Source organism: Zea mays, chromosome 2 (assembly GCF_902167145.1).
Source record: "Zea mays cultivar B73 chromosome 2, Zm-B73-REFERENCE-NAM-5.0, whole genome shotgun sequence".
Lineage (NCBI taxonomy): Eukaryota > Viridiplantae > Streptophyta > Magnoliopsida > Poales > Poaceae > Zea > Zea mays.
In genome coordinates this window covers 35,390,457-35,407,298 of record NC_050097.1, presented here as the reverse complement: position 1 = coordinate 35,407,298, position 16,842 = coordinate 35,390,457, and the positions used below count along the sequence as shown (strand labels likewise).

The 16,842-nt window shown below is 43.3% G+C and overlaps 1 protein-coding gene across 5 annotated transcripts in view; it reads left to right on the top strand.

Moving 5' to 3' along the window:
• Nucleotides 1–850: 850 nt before the first annotated feature.
• The window catches only part of LOC103646282 (eIF-2-alpha kinase GCN2), a 38,880-nt gene continuing 22,888 nt past the window's right edge, over nucleotides 851–16,842 (top strand). For 3 of the 5 annotated variants that reach the window (XM_035965239.1, XM_008671013.4, XM_035965241.1), the window contains exons 1-16: nucleotides 994–1,281; nucleotides 2,231–2,302; nucleotides 2,388–2,447; nucleotides 2,538–2,643; nucleotides 3,331–3,435; nucleotides 3,641–4,099; nucleotides 4,787–4,918; nucleotides 5,141–5,227; nucleotides 5,321–5,407; nucleotides 5,515–5,611; nucleotides 7,525–7,642; nucleotides 10,680–10,734; nucleotides 10,835–11,001; nucleotides 11,482–11,669; nucleotides 13,415–13,563; nucleotides 13,852–14,101. In XM_035965239.1, coding sequence (XP_035821132.1) covers nucleotides 1,163–1,281; nucleotides 2,231–2,302; nucleotides 2,388–2,447; nucleotides 2,538–2,643; nucleotides 3,331–3,435; nucleotides 3,641–4,099; nucleotides 4,787–4,918; nucleotides 5,141–5,227; nucleotides 5,321–5,407; nucleotides 5,515–5,611; nucleotides 7,525–7,642; nucleotides 10,680–10,734; nucleotides 10,835–11,001; nucleotides 11,482–11,669; nucleotides 13,415–13,563; nucleotides 13,852–14,101 — 2,251 coding nt within the window. In that variant the 5' untranslated portion in view covers nucleotides 994–1,162. Of the gene's footprint in view, nucleotides 1,282–2,230; nucleotides 2,303–2,387; nucleotides 2,448–2,537; nucleotides 2,644–3,330; nucleotides 3,436–3,640; nucleotides 4,100–4,786; nucleotides 4,919–5,140; nucleotides 5,228–5,320; nucleotides 5,408–5,514; nucleotides 5,612–7,524; nucleotides 7,643–10,679; nucleotides 10,735–10,834; nucleotides 11,002–11,481; nucleotides 11,670–13,414; nucleotides 13,564–13,851; nucleotides 14,102–16,842 lie in introns of all 5 variants that reach the window. The other 2 variants (XM_008671010.3, XM_008671011.3) reach the window with 2 other exon arrangements.

The window sequence follows — 16,842 nt, the reverse complement described above, 5'->3', positions numbered from 1 at the left end:
TTATAGGTTCAACAAGGAAGCCTCCTGCAGGAGGTGAACTTATGAATATGACACCTCACAAATTAACTCAATATGTAGTAGGTGTAGACTATTTCGTAGCTGCAAATATGACACTGATTTCAGCACAACGTTGAAAACAGATAATTAGCTTAATTGCATCCAAACATTAATAAACATGTTCACACAATTAGCTCAATTGCCTCCAAGCATAATCACGTGAATTTTTTTGTTTACAAGCACCATCAATTTCTGTTTACAAGCATCACTCATCAAGTAGCACAACATCACTTCTTTATAGCTTAGTCTTCTTGCATTAAGGCAGCATCTCACAGTCGTGTTGCAGAGCAACGCCATCGTGTTGCATGGGAACACCACCCTCGTGTTGCGGGGAACATCGTCGTGACTAAGCTTGTCGTTAGGTATAGCAACATCACAACTCTAGGTCGGGGACGACGGAGACGCCCACAGTACCAACATCTGACGAGGGCGAAGGTGTCGACGAGTTCAGAGAGGCGTGTCATGGAGTTTGGTGAGGTGAGCCCCAGTGGTCAGTAAGCTTGAGGGCGACGACTGGGGAAGACGACATCTTTGATCGACACCCGCCATAGCTTCCTCTACTCTCCACGTCTTCTATTTGGGGAAGAAAATGGTGAAATGGGTTTTTTAGAAAAGTGTTAGGAGGCACCATGGAGATTATTTGGGGGGAGGGGGCGGGGCTATTTTGTAATTTGTGCGCTAGATAGGATATCTATGGCTAATATTTGGCTTGTGTACATGATACGACCCAAAAAGTGGGCAGTATTTTACTTGTTGGGCTCGACCTAGATACGAATACGGGGACGAGGCTGATCGCGTGTCCCAGACAATTTTGTCCCGACACATGACTGTACAGTTTGTACTGTGGCGCAGCCGCCGTTTCGCATTCACGCTGCTCGCGGCCCGAGCCCACCGGGCAGTCGTGCTTGACTCGAGATGACGCGCCGCGGTGCCCACGAGGCATGAGCCCATCCACATCCCAAAGTCCCACGGCAAAGCCGCGCCTCTGCGGCTCTGCCCGACGCCATCGCCACGCCAGACGCCAGCGCAGATCTCCCTTCCCGTTTGTCCTTCCGGCGGGCGAGGGTGACGCCCGCCACACCGCGAGCTCCAGCTGCTCTAATCGATGGGGCACAGCTCTAGAAAGAAAAAGAAGCGCGGCGCGGCCGGCCGCAAGGCAGCCAAGGACCACGCCGCGCAGCTCGAAGGAGACGAGACCGCCCTCGACGAGGAGCTCACGGCCCTGTAAGTCGCGCACCACGTTTCTCCGGTTAAACGCTTCTCCTCTCGCCAAGTCAGTTTTAGGCGAATACCTGCTGGCCGCTGTTGCGTGGCGTTCCTCACTTCAAGCGCGGGACCGCCGCGATGCGCGTGAGGAGTTAAGTACATGTTGGCGTCTGGTTCGCTGCTTCGAACTCTCCAACTGCGACTCATGTGAGATCGGATGTGCTCCCGCTGCTGATTGTTGTATTCCGGATTGGTGTCTTCACAATCTATTGGGTGCCACGTGCCAGTACCTTTGCTTTCTGGGAGCAGTTCGATTTGCTTAATGCCTACTGTACTGATACATGATTCCTATCTGTTGCGGATGATTTTGATGTGGTGTATCGACCGCTGTCTGTGGCCTTCTCACATCGTCTCATAATCAGTTTCACCGTTCTTCGTTTCAATTTTTTCCCTGAAAACGGAAAGTTCAATCGATCAGCTGTTCTTATGTAGAGTTTTGCCGTTTCGCCTAATGCAAACTGTTGCTTTTGAGATTGGATAGAATATAATATCATTTCGTTTGTTCAGTTGGTGAGTAAGTTCAGCCTGTAGGGTGGGTGGATGCCCAAGCTTGCTCAGCCTCTCCCTCGTGAACCTTATGTTCTGCTGATAGTTTTGACAATTGCTCCCCATCTAATACGTATTGCTTTTATCACTTCCTTCTGATTGCTAGATTTTAGCCATTGTCTTTTGGGTGTAATTGGGTGTTCTTGTTTGAATTTGATATTTGTCTATTGTCTGCATGACCATCAATAGCAGACAAAGAAACTAACTTCGATTTATATTTGGAGTTTTAAGGGGGGTTGAATAACTGGGTTGCTAATAGAAGCAATCAGAGCTTAGTTCCAAGAGCTACTTTGTGTCCCTTTATTAACCCGTTTCTGTTTGTATATGCCTCAACTGCATCTTTCAATTCTACATCAATCAGGGCTTCAATTTTAGGGGAGGACTTCAAAGTAACATCAGAATCACCTCATACACGATGTAATATATGTATTAGGTATTTTCTAACGCACATATACATGGATTTTTCCATACTCATGTTCAACAACTGAAGTGTTGTTACCATTGGATAATTTAAACAGGCCTTATTCGGATGACATGGGCTTTGAAGATCTAAATATTTCAGCTATTCTTATTGTGATGTAAGTTTCTTCCTCTAAGTTGTCATGACATTACCCATTCTTGTTTGTTGTTACCGGTGCTAGACATTCAACTCTTGATTTAAAATGTAGATGTTTTCCTGGTTACCCCCACAAGTGTCCAAAGTTGCGGATCCTGCCTGAAAAAAACTTGTCTAAAGAAGATACAGATCGGCTCCTTTCGCTTCTTATTGACCAGGTATATTAGACTTCACCTGGCCATATTGCATATGATATATATTTTCCATATAGACCATATGTATTAGCATTGATATGAAAAGACTCATTAAAATTAGTGAGATTTAGGTAAAATTTCGTTAAAAATGACAATGGGGATTTGAAATCCCCCATGCTTTGTCTTAAAGGTGAGTACCGAAACCAATTCTCATTGGGGTATGTACATTTTGAGAGCATCCATATTTGAGCCAGGTGGGTGGCCTTCTCGATGGAGACTTTGAACTTAACTACCGCTTAGTTCTTAAGTTAGTTTTCCTTTTTTTGGTTTTCTGTTAATGTAGTTATTTTCGTTGAACACTATTTGTCTTGCAACTGCCATGCTGCAAAATTATAAGAACAGTTCAGGTTACATGCATGCATTCCACTGGGCAAGGGCAACTGCTGAAGTTGTATATGTTTGCTTTGTTTGTGTTTGAACCGTGAAATAATTTTCCAAGTATCACTTTTTTATTTCATAAAAGCACAAGTACATTTTATAGTATATCTGTCAAGAGAATCAATGATATTAAGTTTTATTTTTTACATTGTCCTTCAAATTATGAGTTATTTATGCCCCTAAATTATATTTTTATTTTTATATTTATATTAGCAAGTTGTGATGATTGGTTTTTTTCCTATTCACCTTTGACTCGTGGTTTTTTTTTGTCAGGCAAACATTTATTCCCGAGAAGGACGTGTTATGATTTTCAATTTGTTTGAGGCTGCGCAAGAGTTTCTATCTGAGATTGCTCCAGCTCGTGTTTCAGTGAGCACTGTAAGTCAGTTTCCACATGTCCTCTGATAGACTGTATAACATTTTTTACTTTTTTTTATTGTAAGGCATAGTGAACATCCTTTGTACCAAACCCTTTTCATTAATCTATGGCTTCATGTATTTTGTATTCATGATATTATTATATTATCATTTCATCTGTTGCTCTTTGATCACACCTGAAATTTCATATTATCTATTGTTGTAGGCTTCTTTCTTGGGTTTGAGCTCAACTACTGATGACAATGTGGAAGTTGGCTTTGACAGTGATCCTTACCTGGGAATCTCTTACATATATAACTCCTTCGATCTATATAGTCAGTTATATGATGATACTTATTGGAGTCGACAAGGTTCAGATCTGACAACAGATAGTGGCAGGAAAAATATTGTATCTCAAGTTCAATCCAATGTTAGAAGCAAGAGGAAGACCATCATTGAAAAATCCCACATCTCAGCTGATAAGGTCAATAATGCTAAAGAGTCATCTGGTGATAAAGCTGAACAGCAACATGCCACAAAGCATGGTGCCATACGGGAGGCAGCTCCAACTTTACATGTTGTGGATGAGGAAACTGAAATTTACGGCAAAAGTTTGTCTGCTAGCAATACAGGAAATACATCAGATACTCCTGAAAGGGGTTTTAGCAGTCTAAATGAACCTGAGGTAATAAAACATAACTATTGCAGATTCTTTTACTCCTTTTGCTTTCGTGTATTTTGTGAATCAACTACGACACCACATTTCTATAACTATACGAAGAAATGAAGAAATTTTTTACCTAGGGTCCCTTGAAGTTAAGCCATTATGAATAATACTGCTATGAGAAAGGCGAAAATGTAATATTGGTATGTAACAATATTAGATCGAAGGAAAACCATTTATATCTTGACTTGTATGCCAGCTGTCAAGTCCTTTTGGTAATTGCCCTCTTGGGTTTTATTTTTTCACGTGCGATGGAGTTTTTAAAATAGTTATTTGTGCTTTCAATTTTACTCGAAGTGTTCTTATGCTTACACACTTGACTGATTGCACTGGCATGCCATTTTTGTCCAGTGTCAACCTTTGTTCCTAAGTAACTCAATTGTTTATTTGATGGTTTGATAGAAGTGAAACATGTGGAGTGTTCTCAAGTCTCAATATCTGCATTATTCTAACTGTATAATATTATCTGCTTGGTATATTGCCATGTCAATTAACTTGTGACCTATTTGTCTTCCGACATTACACTGTGAATTGTACTATTGCTCCTGCACTCCTGCTTTTCCTGTCAATAATAATTAGTTTAAGTTGAAAAGGTTGTGCAACTTGTGCTTCAACATAACCTGACTGCATATTTATCTATACTAGTAGGACACTGACCTTGCAGATGAATCTTGGAATGAACAAGATTGTGATTCGGACTTCAGCTCTTCAAATGCACTACCTTATGTTTCATACATGTTAGATGATGCTTCACGAAACAAGAAAAGGGATTTAGTTCTGGTATCTTTTTGCTCTCACAACACTGTCTTTGAGTGATATATTCTCCTTTCGGTCTTGTTCGGATACACGTGTATTCACCTCAATTCACATGGATTGGAGTGGTTTCGTATGAAATTAAGTTTAAAATCCACACCAAACCACTGCAACCCACATGTATTGAAGTGGATACATGCACATCCAAACAAGCCTTAAGTAGTGAACCTTGTTTGGAATCTTAATTAGGTACATCTGCTTCGGATAGCCTGTGCGTCGAAGGATTCTCTTTCAAGTGCTTTGCCAACAATATCAGCAGAGTTGTGCAACATAGGGGTGCATATAGTCTTGTCTATATATTTTCTCTTTATTTTTCTTTGTTACCACTCCCAACTGAATGGTCATTTTTTCCATTTTGGTGTTAAACAGGTTCTTTCCGAATGGGCTAAGGATTTAATTTCTGATTCTCCTGCTGTTTTTGGAGAAACTTTCAGTCATGTTTTTGGGCAACAAATGGTAGGCCACCTGTTTATCTTCCACTAACCCATGATTTATTTCTACCAATACAATCTTAGTGTTGATCATCTCTAATTGTCACTTGGCTTTCTGATGGCATCAAATAGATCTCTTCAGAGTGTTCTCTATTTTGGAGACCTGATAATTCATCATCTAAGCCAAATTCTCGTTATTTGAATGATTTTGAGGAGCTCCGTTCACTTGGTGAGTATCATATTCCTGTTGATAATGTTTCATATACTATTTCAGGATGTATCAGTTACAAAGTCTAAATAATTTGTATGTTTGTATTTCTGTGAATTAGTGCTTGCTATGTTTAAATACTTTCAAAGTTCATAAACATAGATGCTACGTTGGAATACATGCAAACAAACTGTAAAACTTTACTAAAATAAATGGTATATTGGCCATGAAAAGTACTTCCATGTGATCATAGTCTTCTAATATTTTCTCAGACAATTATCGGAATAGAGATCGATAAAATTCCATCCCTGAGACTGCAAGAAGAAAATTGTTCCTCTATTTGGGAACATAGGGAGTTGTGTTTTATAGAAGGTTATGCAAGGCTTGTTTTAGATTGATGCTGACGCGCTGGCTATTCTATGCTTTTGTTAGCTCCTATCCTGATATACTAAGCCCCACTATATGTTTACTAGGTAACTACTGTTGTGGCGTGGCTGGGTGCCTAGGGCCGGTAGCGGCGGCGGCGCGCCCAAGATGCACAGGGCGTAGCCGCTGGTAGAGGCGGGGCGAGGTTTTCCCCTCGGCTCCCTATGTTGCTGGTAGAGAAGAGGAATAGGAGATAGATGAATTACTGCTTGATTCCATTACATGCGTCGTGCGGCTTATATAGTCCTTGATCTAACAAACTTTCCTAAAAACTCTCCTTATCTTATTTGCTAACAATTTTATCATTATCTATTTGCTAAAAACTCTTAACAAACTCTACTTGGTCTATCACATCTTGATCTGACCGATTACATCTTGACCGCACCCCCTATTTTGGCGCTGGTTTGGCTGGCGTCGTGCAAACGTCCGCCCCCACATGACAGCTACCAACAACAGATCTAAGGATAAACCCCTTGATCAATTGTTGTTGATCCTTAAATCTGAACCATTCTTTTTGTTCCTATTGGCCTTGTTAGAGTGGACACACTAACCAATTCAACCCAAAAGCTTAAGCTGTTAGGAGAAGGTAGGCAATCTACTTATACACTTCAACACCCCCTCACGTGCAGCCAGAGAGAAAGCCGCAAACGTGGAAATAAAGGGGTCGAGTCACAAATGAAGCTTCTACCAGGACTCGAACTCGAGAACTTTGGTTTTGGTACCATGTTAGAGTGGACGTACTAACCAGTTCAACCCAAAAGCTTAAGCTGTTAGGAGAAGTAGGCAATCCGCTTATACACTTCAACAGGCCTGAGGTACTTAGCCCACTCTATGTTAAATGATGTTACCCCCCTTGCGATTTATTTTAGTGTAGCTGGTGATGTGCTGTGGCAATGTTTTCAAGTCAAACGACTTGCTGGTTATTTTGGCTGACCGACTTGGGCGATTAATCGTGATTAATCACGATTAGTCGGACGACTTGGTGATTAATCGCGATTGGTCCAAACCGACTTGGATGACGACTTGGAAAGTTGTGCTAATATGGGCAAATGTGTATTTACTATGCAATGATTATTATGAATATTTTCACATGGAATTCTGTGGTTGGTCATGATAGAATGAGCTGGGCCTCAGACAGAACCTATTATTATGGTTGGGCCTCGTCTGTTCCACGCTAAAGCTCGGCCCTGGTCGCGGTCGTTTCTCACATGGGCTATGGTGCCGCTGTGTATAGGTGGGGCAGGGGTTCAGGAGTTTTCTCAGCCTGTGTGAGAATGTCTTGTTCTTAATGTAATCCTAGGACTATCTTACCCCTACAGGTTGAGTTTTTACAATAAACTCAAGTTTTTGGGCTTACACACTTGACTGGATCCTCTCATATTTAGGGTGCGCTCAAAGTTGAATATATGTTAAAGGCCACACCTTCATTCTTAAACCATATTTGTTGGAGTTTAACTGCTTATGTATTTTCATGGATTAGCATGACTATTAATGTATCATTTGTACAGGTCAGGGGGGCTTTGGTCGTGTTGCATTATGCAAAAACAAGCTAGATGGGCGCCAATATGCTGTTAAAAAGATACGTCTGAAGGATAGAAGTCCTCAATTGAATGAGAAGATTTTAAGGTATGTCTATAGTCTATACTCCAGTCCAGTTCTTTTACTCAAAGCTTTTATGTTGGGAATTAGGGCAAGGTTACAACAGAATAGGGAGAGAAAGAGCCCCCTGACCCGTGACAGGCTTAAGGGCTGTTTCTTCTCCCCTTTTTGCTGCCGCAGGTCCCAACTATATATACCCTAGATAGCATGGTTTTTAAAGTGGTATGACAAGACAAGGTGTTGGACTGCCGCTTGGACGCCTAGGCGGCGCCTGAGCGAGGTAGGCGAGCAAGACGCCTAGGAGTTGGACCACTGCCTAGACATCTAGGCGACACCTTTAAAACAGTGCTAGATAGCGAAAGGGCCTATAGCTGAGTTAGTTAGGTGGTCTGAGTAGCACTCCTTAGGTCCTGAGTTCGGATACCAATGGGAGCGAATTTCAGGCTGAGGTTAAAAAAGGTCACTCGCTGGTTCCCCTGGTTGTATGCACATGAGATGGACTGACTTATGGGGGTGGATACTTGTGTAGGGGTTGGGAGGGCTCAAAGCACGAGTAAAGATCCGGCCTATAGGGGGCGGACCCGCATGCTGCAGGGGGGGCTAGCTTTCGTGACCTTTCTCGGTCAGGACTCCGATTGAGCTCTTCTTAATATAATTCCGTGGGGGCGGTCTTTCCCCTATCGACCGAGTTTTTTTAAACAGTGCTAGATAGGACTCCAAACAAATCTAAACCTTCCAAAGATATCAACTAACAATCTTATCTAATTATTATCTATCCTTATCTATTCTCCACCAGACCTGGGCCGACACTTGTAGTGCTTGCCCAAAAAAGCATCCACAATATGGTTGTTGCTTTATGCAGTTGTTACTGCTAGAGTGTGTGTTCCTATATGTATCTGTAGACGGTCTGGCACCACTGTTGGGCTGCCGGTCCATTAGGGTTAGGGTTTATCCTGAGTCTCTATATATATGTAACCACTTTCTATCCAATACACCAAGCAGTTCACTCTATTACTCCTGCCTTCGGCTTCTGCTTCGGTCTCATCGTTTGAATGGCGTAGCAGATGCCTTGTCTCGCCGAGAGGAAGATACAAGAACTGTGTATACCCTTTCTTCCCCTTCCTTTGATCTCTTCTCTACTTTGCAAACTAAGGCTGACTCGGACCCTCAAGTGGCTGCAATCCGCGTTCAGCTAGCAGATGGAAAAGCAAGTCCTGAGTGGACAATGGCAGATGGCTTACTACGGTTCAAAGGCAAGGTATTCATCCCGGATGCATCCACTTTGTGGCTTGTACTTCTTGCCCAAGCACACGAGTCTGGTCATGAAGGCGTGCAGAAAGCTCACAGGTGGCGCACATCATTTTACAATTCTAAAGCTCTCCAAAGTGTCAGGGAGTTTGTGCGCAGCTGTGCAGTTTGCCAACAACACAAGACTCAGCATCTTCACCCAGCCGGCCTACTTCAACCCTTGCTAATTCCCTCTATGGTGTGGGCTGATATATCGATGGACTTTATTGAAGGATTTCCAAAGGTTGGTGGCAAGTCAGTAGTTCTAACAGTGGTTGATCAGTTCTCTAAGTATGGTCATTTCATTGCTTTGGGGCATCCATATTCAGCTGCATCAGTTGCAAAGGCCTTCTTTGACGAAATTGTCAAACTTCATGGTCTGCCATGCTCGATAGTCAGTGATCGGGACACAGTTTTCACTAGCCAGTTCTGGACTGAACTGTTTACCATGGCTAGAGTGAAGTTACAGATGAGCTCGACATTCCACCCACAATCCGATGGTCAGTCAGAAGTTAACAGAATAATCATCATGTATCTTCGCTGTCTAGCCGGGGACCGTCCTAAATCATGGCTGAAATGGTTACCATGGGCAGAATTTTGCTATAATACATCATATCAATCGGTACTGAAATGTTTTCCATTCAAGGTTGTCTACGGGTGGGATCCTCCTCCGATGGTCTCCTATCAAGCAGGGGACTCAAAGGTGGTTGCGATTGACGCCCAGTTGCAGGACAGTGATGAATTTCTTGCTGAAATCAAGGACCGACTAGTGCAAGCCCAAGTAACTATGAAGAGTTATCAGGATAAACGACATCGAGAGGTGGAATTCAACATTGGTGATTGGGTATGGTTATGATTGCAACAAAGGACTGCTGTGGGCGTCACCTCAGCTGCACCATCCAAATTGGGGCCCAAATTCATTGGTCCATATCAAGTCATTTAGAGGATAGGGGCTGTTCCATACAGGCTTCAGTCACCACCAAATGCAAGAATTCATGATGTGTTCCACGTCTCTCTCCTGAAGAAATTTGAAGGACCTGCTCCATCCCAGTTGGTTCCAGTGCCACATCTTCTACATGGGAGTGTTATTCCAGCTCCAGAGAAGGTTCTGAGGGCCAGACTCAACAGAGGAGTCTGGGAAGTGTTGGTCAAATGGATCCGGCGTTCAGATGCAGATACTTCATGGGAACAGGTGGAAGAATTCAAATAGCAACATCCAACTTTCGCGCTCGCGGACGAGCTCTTTGTCGAGGAGGGGGGGGGGGGAAGTGTTATAGACTCCTTTGTGGGCCGGCAATATGCCAGGCGACAGGGTAATTAGGCCAACCATTTGTTAGATGGCGGCTGGTTATTAGAGAAGTTTAAGGAGGCTTATCCTCCCTGGAGCTTATCTCCTTAATAATCTCCTGAGTTGTTAGGCCCCGGAGCTATAAGGGCGCCTTAGATTGTAATAGGGTTTTTTATCAAAGAAGTTGCACCTGCGTGGGCGGCTCCTTGATCATGGTGGCGAACCTCACGCCCCCTGGTGATCGTGTTCTTCAGCCGCCACGCTGTGTGCCCTATTCCCTGCGCTCCTCCACTCAATCCACCCTGCTAGCCCACCCTTCGTGGTGTACACCTCCCGTCCTGCGCACCACAGCAGGATCCATAACATTTGGGTTGAATTGGTTGATATATATATTTTTTCAATCTTGCCTTTTCTTTTTAATGGGTTTGCTCTAGCACATCTGCTATACCTTTTTGATGGTTCTCATTAATATTTTCGCAAGGTACTCAGAGAGGTAGCCACACTTTCAAGATTGCAACATCAACATGTTGTCCGTTATTACCAGGTGATAACTCCGCAGATATGCTTATTTTCTTCGCAAAAACACTCATTGCACTCACAATTTGTTTTGGACAATTCTAACTCAACTGTCATTGAGATGCCAGGCATGGATTGAAACTGAATACGGTCATCATAATATTTTGAATGCTGGCGGGTCCTGCACTGCTGAGAGCTCTATCTTTAGTTATGATGAAGTCAGCCTATCGGATGCAGGTGGTGGGAATAAGCAGGAATCCACGTACTTGTACATTCAAATGGAGTATTGTCCTAGGTGTGTTTCATTTTGCAGTTACGCACTAAGGAAATTTGTGCTGCTATTTCTTCACTGCTTTTTATTACATGAGAAACTAGTCAAACTATTGATGCTCGGGCCATATAAAATTTTGTGATAGTTAATCAAGGGTACACTACACCTGTACCATGCAAAAATCACTCTTCTTGATACTACTAAGAATTCTTTTATTCCCCCAAGCACTCAGACACTAATGTGGGATATATAATGATTCCCCTAAATTATTTTCTTGGTTTTATGAGCTCCATGATCCCTGTGTTGTAAAAAAAATTGGAGGGTTTAAGTTACTGCAGAGTATAAATATTAATTTGTAATCTTGAAAGGTTCTGGAGGACCTGGTAGTTTGACTTTTAGAACTTTAGAATTTAAACATGTGATCTTTGTTTATGTATTTTCAGTCATTTAGTGTATTGATTGTAGCTATTCTGTATCTAAGTTCTTTTGGTCTATTGTTTGAAGGACTTTGCGGCAGGATTTTGAGACATACATCTCGTCTTTTGATGTTGACCATGCCTGGCACCTGTTTCGACAAATTGTGGAAGGTCTAGCTCATGTCCATAGTCAAGGAATCCTACACAGAGACCTGACACCCAGCAACATATTTTTTGATGTCCGCAATGATATTAAAATTGGAGATTTTGGTTTAGGTACGGTGTCCAGAACTGTCATATATTTTCAATCTAGTTTCATTTTTTATTATAATATTTATCATTATGTACTACTAATTACTAAAGCATAGTGTCGAATAGGATGCAACTATTGCTGATATCTGCATGTAGTATCCTTTGCCTGATTGTTTGGAAATTGTTCTTTAAACATGAAGCTTTAAAATGCGATTATATGATTTTATGGGCTAGTTTTCTTCCCTTTTGGGGTTGTATGTGTGGGTCTCTAGCTGAGTTGGTTAGATGATCTGAGGAGCACTCCTCAGGTCCTGAGTTCGAATTCCAGTGGGAGTGAATTTCAGATTGAGGTTAGAAGTGTTTGGAAAGAAGCTATCCACGTGTCCGAACCATGATTAGGCATTTTTCCTTTTAGTGCTCTCAAAAGCTTTTCCCCTCCCCTTTCTCTCTCTTTCTCCTTTTGGTGACATCTTGTTGGGTTTCAACTCTAGCCTACCCCAACTTGCTTGGGACTAAAAGGCTATGTTGATGTTAATGTTGACGTGGTTAATTTGTGCAAAGAAAGAACAAGGCCTAAATATTTGCTTGGAAAGGAGGCAATTTCACAAGGTAGACTGCTCTGAATTTCCAGGATGGATTCCTCAGAACATCTAACAGGGAAAATATTGGACTTCTGTGCATTGTTGTGAAGACCAGAGGCATCCCCAAAGAGCTTAAGGATATCAAGAGTGATAGAAATATCAGCCTAAGTAGGATGCAGAAATAAGGCCACATCATCAACATAAATAGATATTCTGTGGAGCTTCTTTCTCCTACAGAAATGCTGCAGCAACCCCGCTTCCTCAGCCTTGGAAAAGAGCAAAAGTTTTCCAGAAGTGGGGCATGTGGCTTCTGAGCTATTTTCCAAAATAATTGCACATCTCGCTTTTCCAAAAGTTTGACAAAACATTATCAACATTTGTATCTCCTAATATGTTCGTTATGAAAATATATTCGACTATTAATCTAATGATACTTATTACACGTCATAAATAGTAGAGTATATTTTTGTGTATAGTTTGTCAAACTTATTTTTTTGACTTCTGGAAAAGCGAGATGTGCAATTATTTTGGGGATGAGGAAGAACTCATTTTTTGGCAAGTGTGATCATGTGAAGTTTATGTGACATCTGGCTCAGTTTGGATTTGTCACATAGTGGCCCATGTGTATGTTGATGTGAGATTGTGGGGGGTCTTAGTCCAACCTTGGATATTGAGAGCGTCAGAGCAGATTCGACCAACATGGCTTTTAGAGTTCATATCACCATCCATAGGTTAACCTTTTTACGTGAAGCGAGGACGAAAGCCTAAATGAGTTGGTGCTAGTGGATCAGAACTATTTGTACTTTGGGGTGTTAGAAATTCCCGTTCCTAGTTATCGTTTGTCCAATTGTGGGTATGTTAGGTAGGTTGACGATGACGGTTGAGCCTTTGAGAGGGTGTGTGTGTGACATCTGGCCTAGTCTGGGTTTGGCCCATAGTGGTCCCTGTGTATGGTCATGTGAGTTTTTTTTGGGGGGTGGGGGTGGTGTGGGTAGTCCCACCTTGGTTGTACCAAAATCCCTGGGTTAACTGTTAACTCTTTTATGTGAAGCGAGGACAAAAACATGAGTGGGTCAGTGGTAGTGTATGGTTCACTCAGTGTTTGACTTTGTAATAATGGCTGCTTCCTCTTCTCCAAAATTGGTTGAAGAAAATCTCAGCTAAAATATATGTTATCATTGTTGTCAGCCAAATTTCTGAAGCTGGAGCAGCTAGATCATGACCAATATCTTCCTACTGAAGCACTGGGTGTATCAATGGATGGAACAGGTCAAGTTGGTACATATTTTTATACTGCACCAGAGGTAGAGCAGAAATGGCCACAGATTAATGAAAAGGTCAGAACAAATTACTTGGACTTTTACTTAACAAATGATTTTTTTATGAAATGTTGATCTGGCCTACTGCCTATGTTTTCGTATTTATTTTTCCTTTATCACTGCAGATAGTGTTTCTCTTATTCTCAAAATGAATGCAGAACTATTTTCTTATTCTCGAAATGAATGAAGAGTTCCTACCAATGGTTTAATAATTTGGTGAAACATGACGTTATTTTTTTTAATATGGCAACTAGACAGACTCTAAAATTTCAAGTTTACCTTGCTCTTATTTACGTCTTTTGTCAGGTTGACATGTACAGTTTGGGAGTAATATTTTTTGAGCTTTGGCATCCATTTGCCACAGCGATGGAAAGGCATCTTGTTCTTTCCGATCTTAAGCAGAAGGGAGACCCGCCATTGTCATGGGAATCAAAATTTCCTCGTCAGTCAGTCCTGTTAAGAAGCTTGCTGTCACCAAGCCCGTCTAACCGTCCATCTGCTGTCGAGGTCTTGCAAAATGAACTGCCTCCTCGGATGGAAGATGAGTGGCTAAATGGTAAGCCATTAACTTTTGTGTATGACATACAAAAGAACAGATCATGACATGACCGTTGTTTGAGATTGATGACTGCTGAAAGAACTTGGATTACTGAATTTGATATTTCTGCTTGTTTCACATGGCCTTCTACCTAAGGGGCCCACTTGTACTGGCGGAGTTATGTTGGGGCCATGCCCCCCACACACAGCGATTCTTTTGAAGCACACTGTTGGGAACCGGGTTATGGAGGTAGTACGAGTGGTGGGTGGAAGGTCGCGCGCTAGGACCTCGGCGCTTGGGCGCCGTCGTTCTAGGGTTAGGGCTGCTGGGTAGAAGAGGTGTGGTACTGTTCACGCGATGAACAATACACGCGGTGAACAGTAGACACGGGTGAGCAGTACCACGGATGAACAGTGCGCGGGTGAACAATAGATGGGTTGGGGGAAGCACGGGCAAGATACTTGTCTGCTTACCTTTTTCATTAATTGAAGGGATACATATATATAGATGAGGTAACAACCTTCAACTAACCAACCTTATCTAAAATCTAAACAAACCCATGTTTAACCATCTAAACTCTATCTAGACTAACAAATTGATGCTTATCCATCTAAACAAACTAACTGATTTAACTCTATCAGACTAACAAACTGATGCTTATCCATCTAAACAAACTAACTGATTTTATTAGGGTTGCTGGGCTGCCGATCATAACATCTCCCCCGGCCTCGAAAAATAGCTCGTCCTCGAGCTAGAAGGTAGGATTACGGGGGTGGGGGATCTTCCGCAGCAGCTACCCCGTCGGCGGCGGCGGACACCTCGAGGTAGAAGGGGTGTTGGCAGTGATGGCCTCGCACAAACAGCTTGTCGTGGTTGACCCTGGCAGCGTCGCTCCACCATCTCTGCTGGTGTTAGGCATTGGAACGTCAGTGCTACCGGGGTGGAGGCAGCAGCCGCTGGCCTGGCCGGCGATGCCGGTGTAGAGGATGGCGTAGCCAGTAGACGCGTAGAGGGCGGAGGCGCGCGACCGTCCGAGCCTTGCTGGTTGCGTTCATATGCCCGGGCGAGGGCCATGGCATGCTGCAGGTCGTCGGGCACACAAAGTTCGACGTCCACCCGGAGATGCCATGGAAGTCTGGCAGTGAAGAGTTGTGCTTGTTGGTGCGGTGGTGGCACGGGCTCCGCGTGGCAAAGGAGAGCCAGGAATCGATCCTGATAGTCCTCCACCGTGGAGCGGAAGGATAGGCGTGCCACCTCGCCCAACGTGTTGCTGCGCAGAGGAGGCCCAAAACGCCGCTGGCACAACACTTTAAAGCGCGGCCAGTGCAGTGTGGGCTCGTCGCGCCGTAGCGTGATGGACCACAGTTGTGCCACGCTCGTGAGATAGTACGTAGCCATCCAGACTTTATCCATCTCTGGCGTCCCTTGATTGTAGAAAAAGCTCTCACAGCGGGACAGCCAAACAACAAGATCTTCCTTGCCGTCGAAGATGGGAAAGGGAAGGTTATGGTGGTGCGGGTTATGAGGGTGTTGCTGCGGGGGCTATGCGCTATGGTGGGGTTCGGAAAAGCCTGGGATTGGTGATGGGGAGTGTGGGAAGGGTATCTGATGGATGGGTATGGTTGATGTGGGCGGGTGAATAGTGCTGCGGATGAACATTACCTCGGATGAATGGTGCGCGGTGTGAACAGTAGACGCGGGTGAATAGTGCTGCGGATGAACATTACCTCGGATGAATGGTGCGCGGTGTGAACAGTAGATGGGTTGGGGGAACCGGGGAAGCACGAACAAGATACTTGTCTGCTTACGTTTTTCATTAATTGAAGAGATATATATATATATATATATATATATATATATATATATATATATATATATATATATATATATATATAGAGAGAGAGAGAGAGAGAGAGAGAGAGAGAGAGAGAGAGAGAGAGATGAGGTAGCAGCCTTCAACTAACCAACCTTATCTAAGATCTAAACAAACCAATGTTTATCCATCTAAACTTTTTTTTCTCGAACACGCAGGAGAGCTGCGTATCATTATATTAAAAGAAGAAAGAAACAAGGTCTAAAATAGACCGGGGTACAACTGACGCCTTACGGCGGCCTAAACGAAACTAACATAGACTGACTCTTCTATAAAACTCTAGCCCACATGTGAGAGGGAAGCAACAAGGGAGGTCAGCCCCTTGGCCCCGACAGTCTCCCAAAGACGGCGCTCATCCCCAGTTTGGATTAGGAAATTAGCAATATTAGGGGAAAGGCCATCAAAGATGCATCTGTTCCGGTGATTCCATAAAATCCAAGCACCCAGAATAATGATGGAGTTTAGGACATCTCTGAAGGACCCCTGAATAGCTTCATTTGCTTGATGCCACCACTCCATAAAATTAATATTCGTTGGTTGGGGAGCCAAACCCTGCAGCCCGAATTGCCTAAGAAGGAGGAACCAACATTCTCTTGAAAAGACGCAATTCACAAGCAGATGGTCAATTGTCTCCCTCTCCTGATCACACAAAGGACATCTTTCCGGATGATCCAACCCTCGCTTCTCAAGTCTATCGGTCGTCCAACATTTCTTGTGAGCCACCAACCACAAAAAGAATCGACATTTGGGCGGAGCCCAAGTTTTCCAAATCTGCTCGAATGGTTCGAACTCCACAGAACCAAGGAAGAGCCCCTCATAAGCAGCTTTAGCCGAATATTTGCCATTAGCAGCCAACCGAAAAATATGCTTGTCCTCCTTTTCAGGG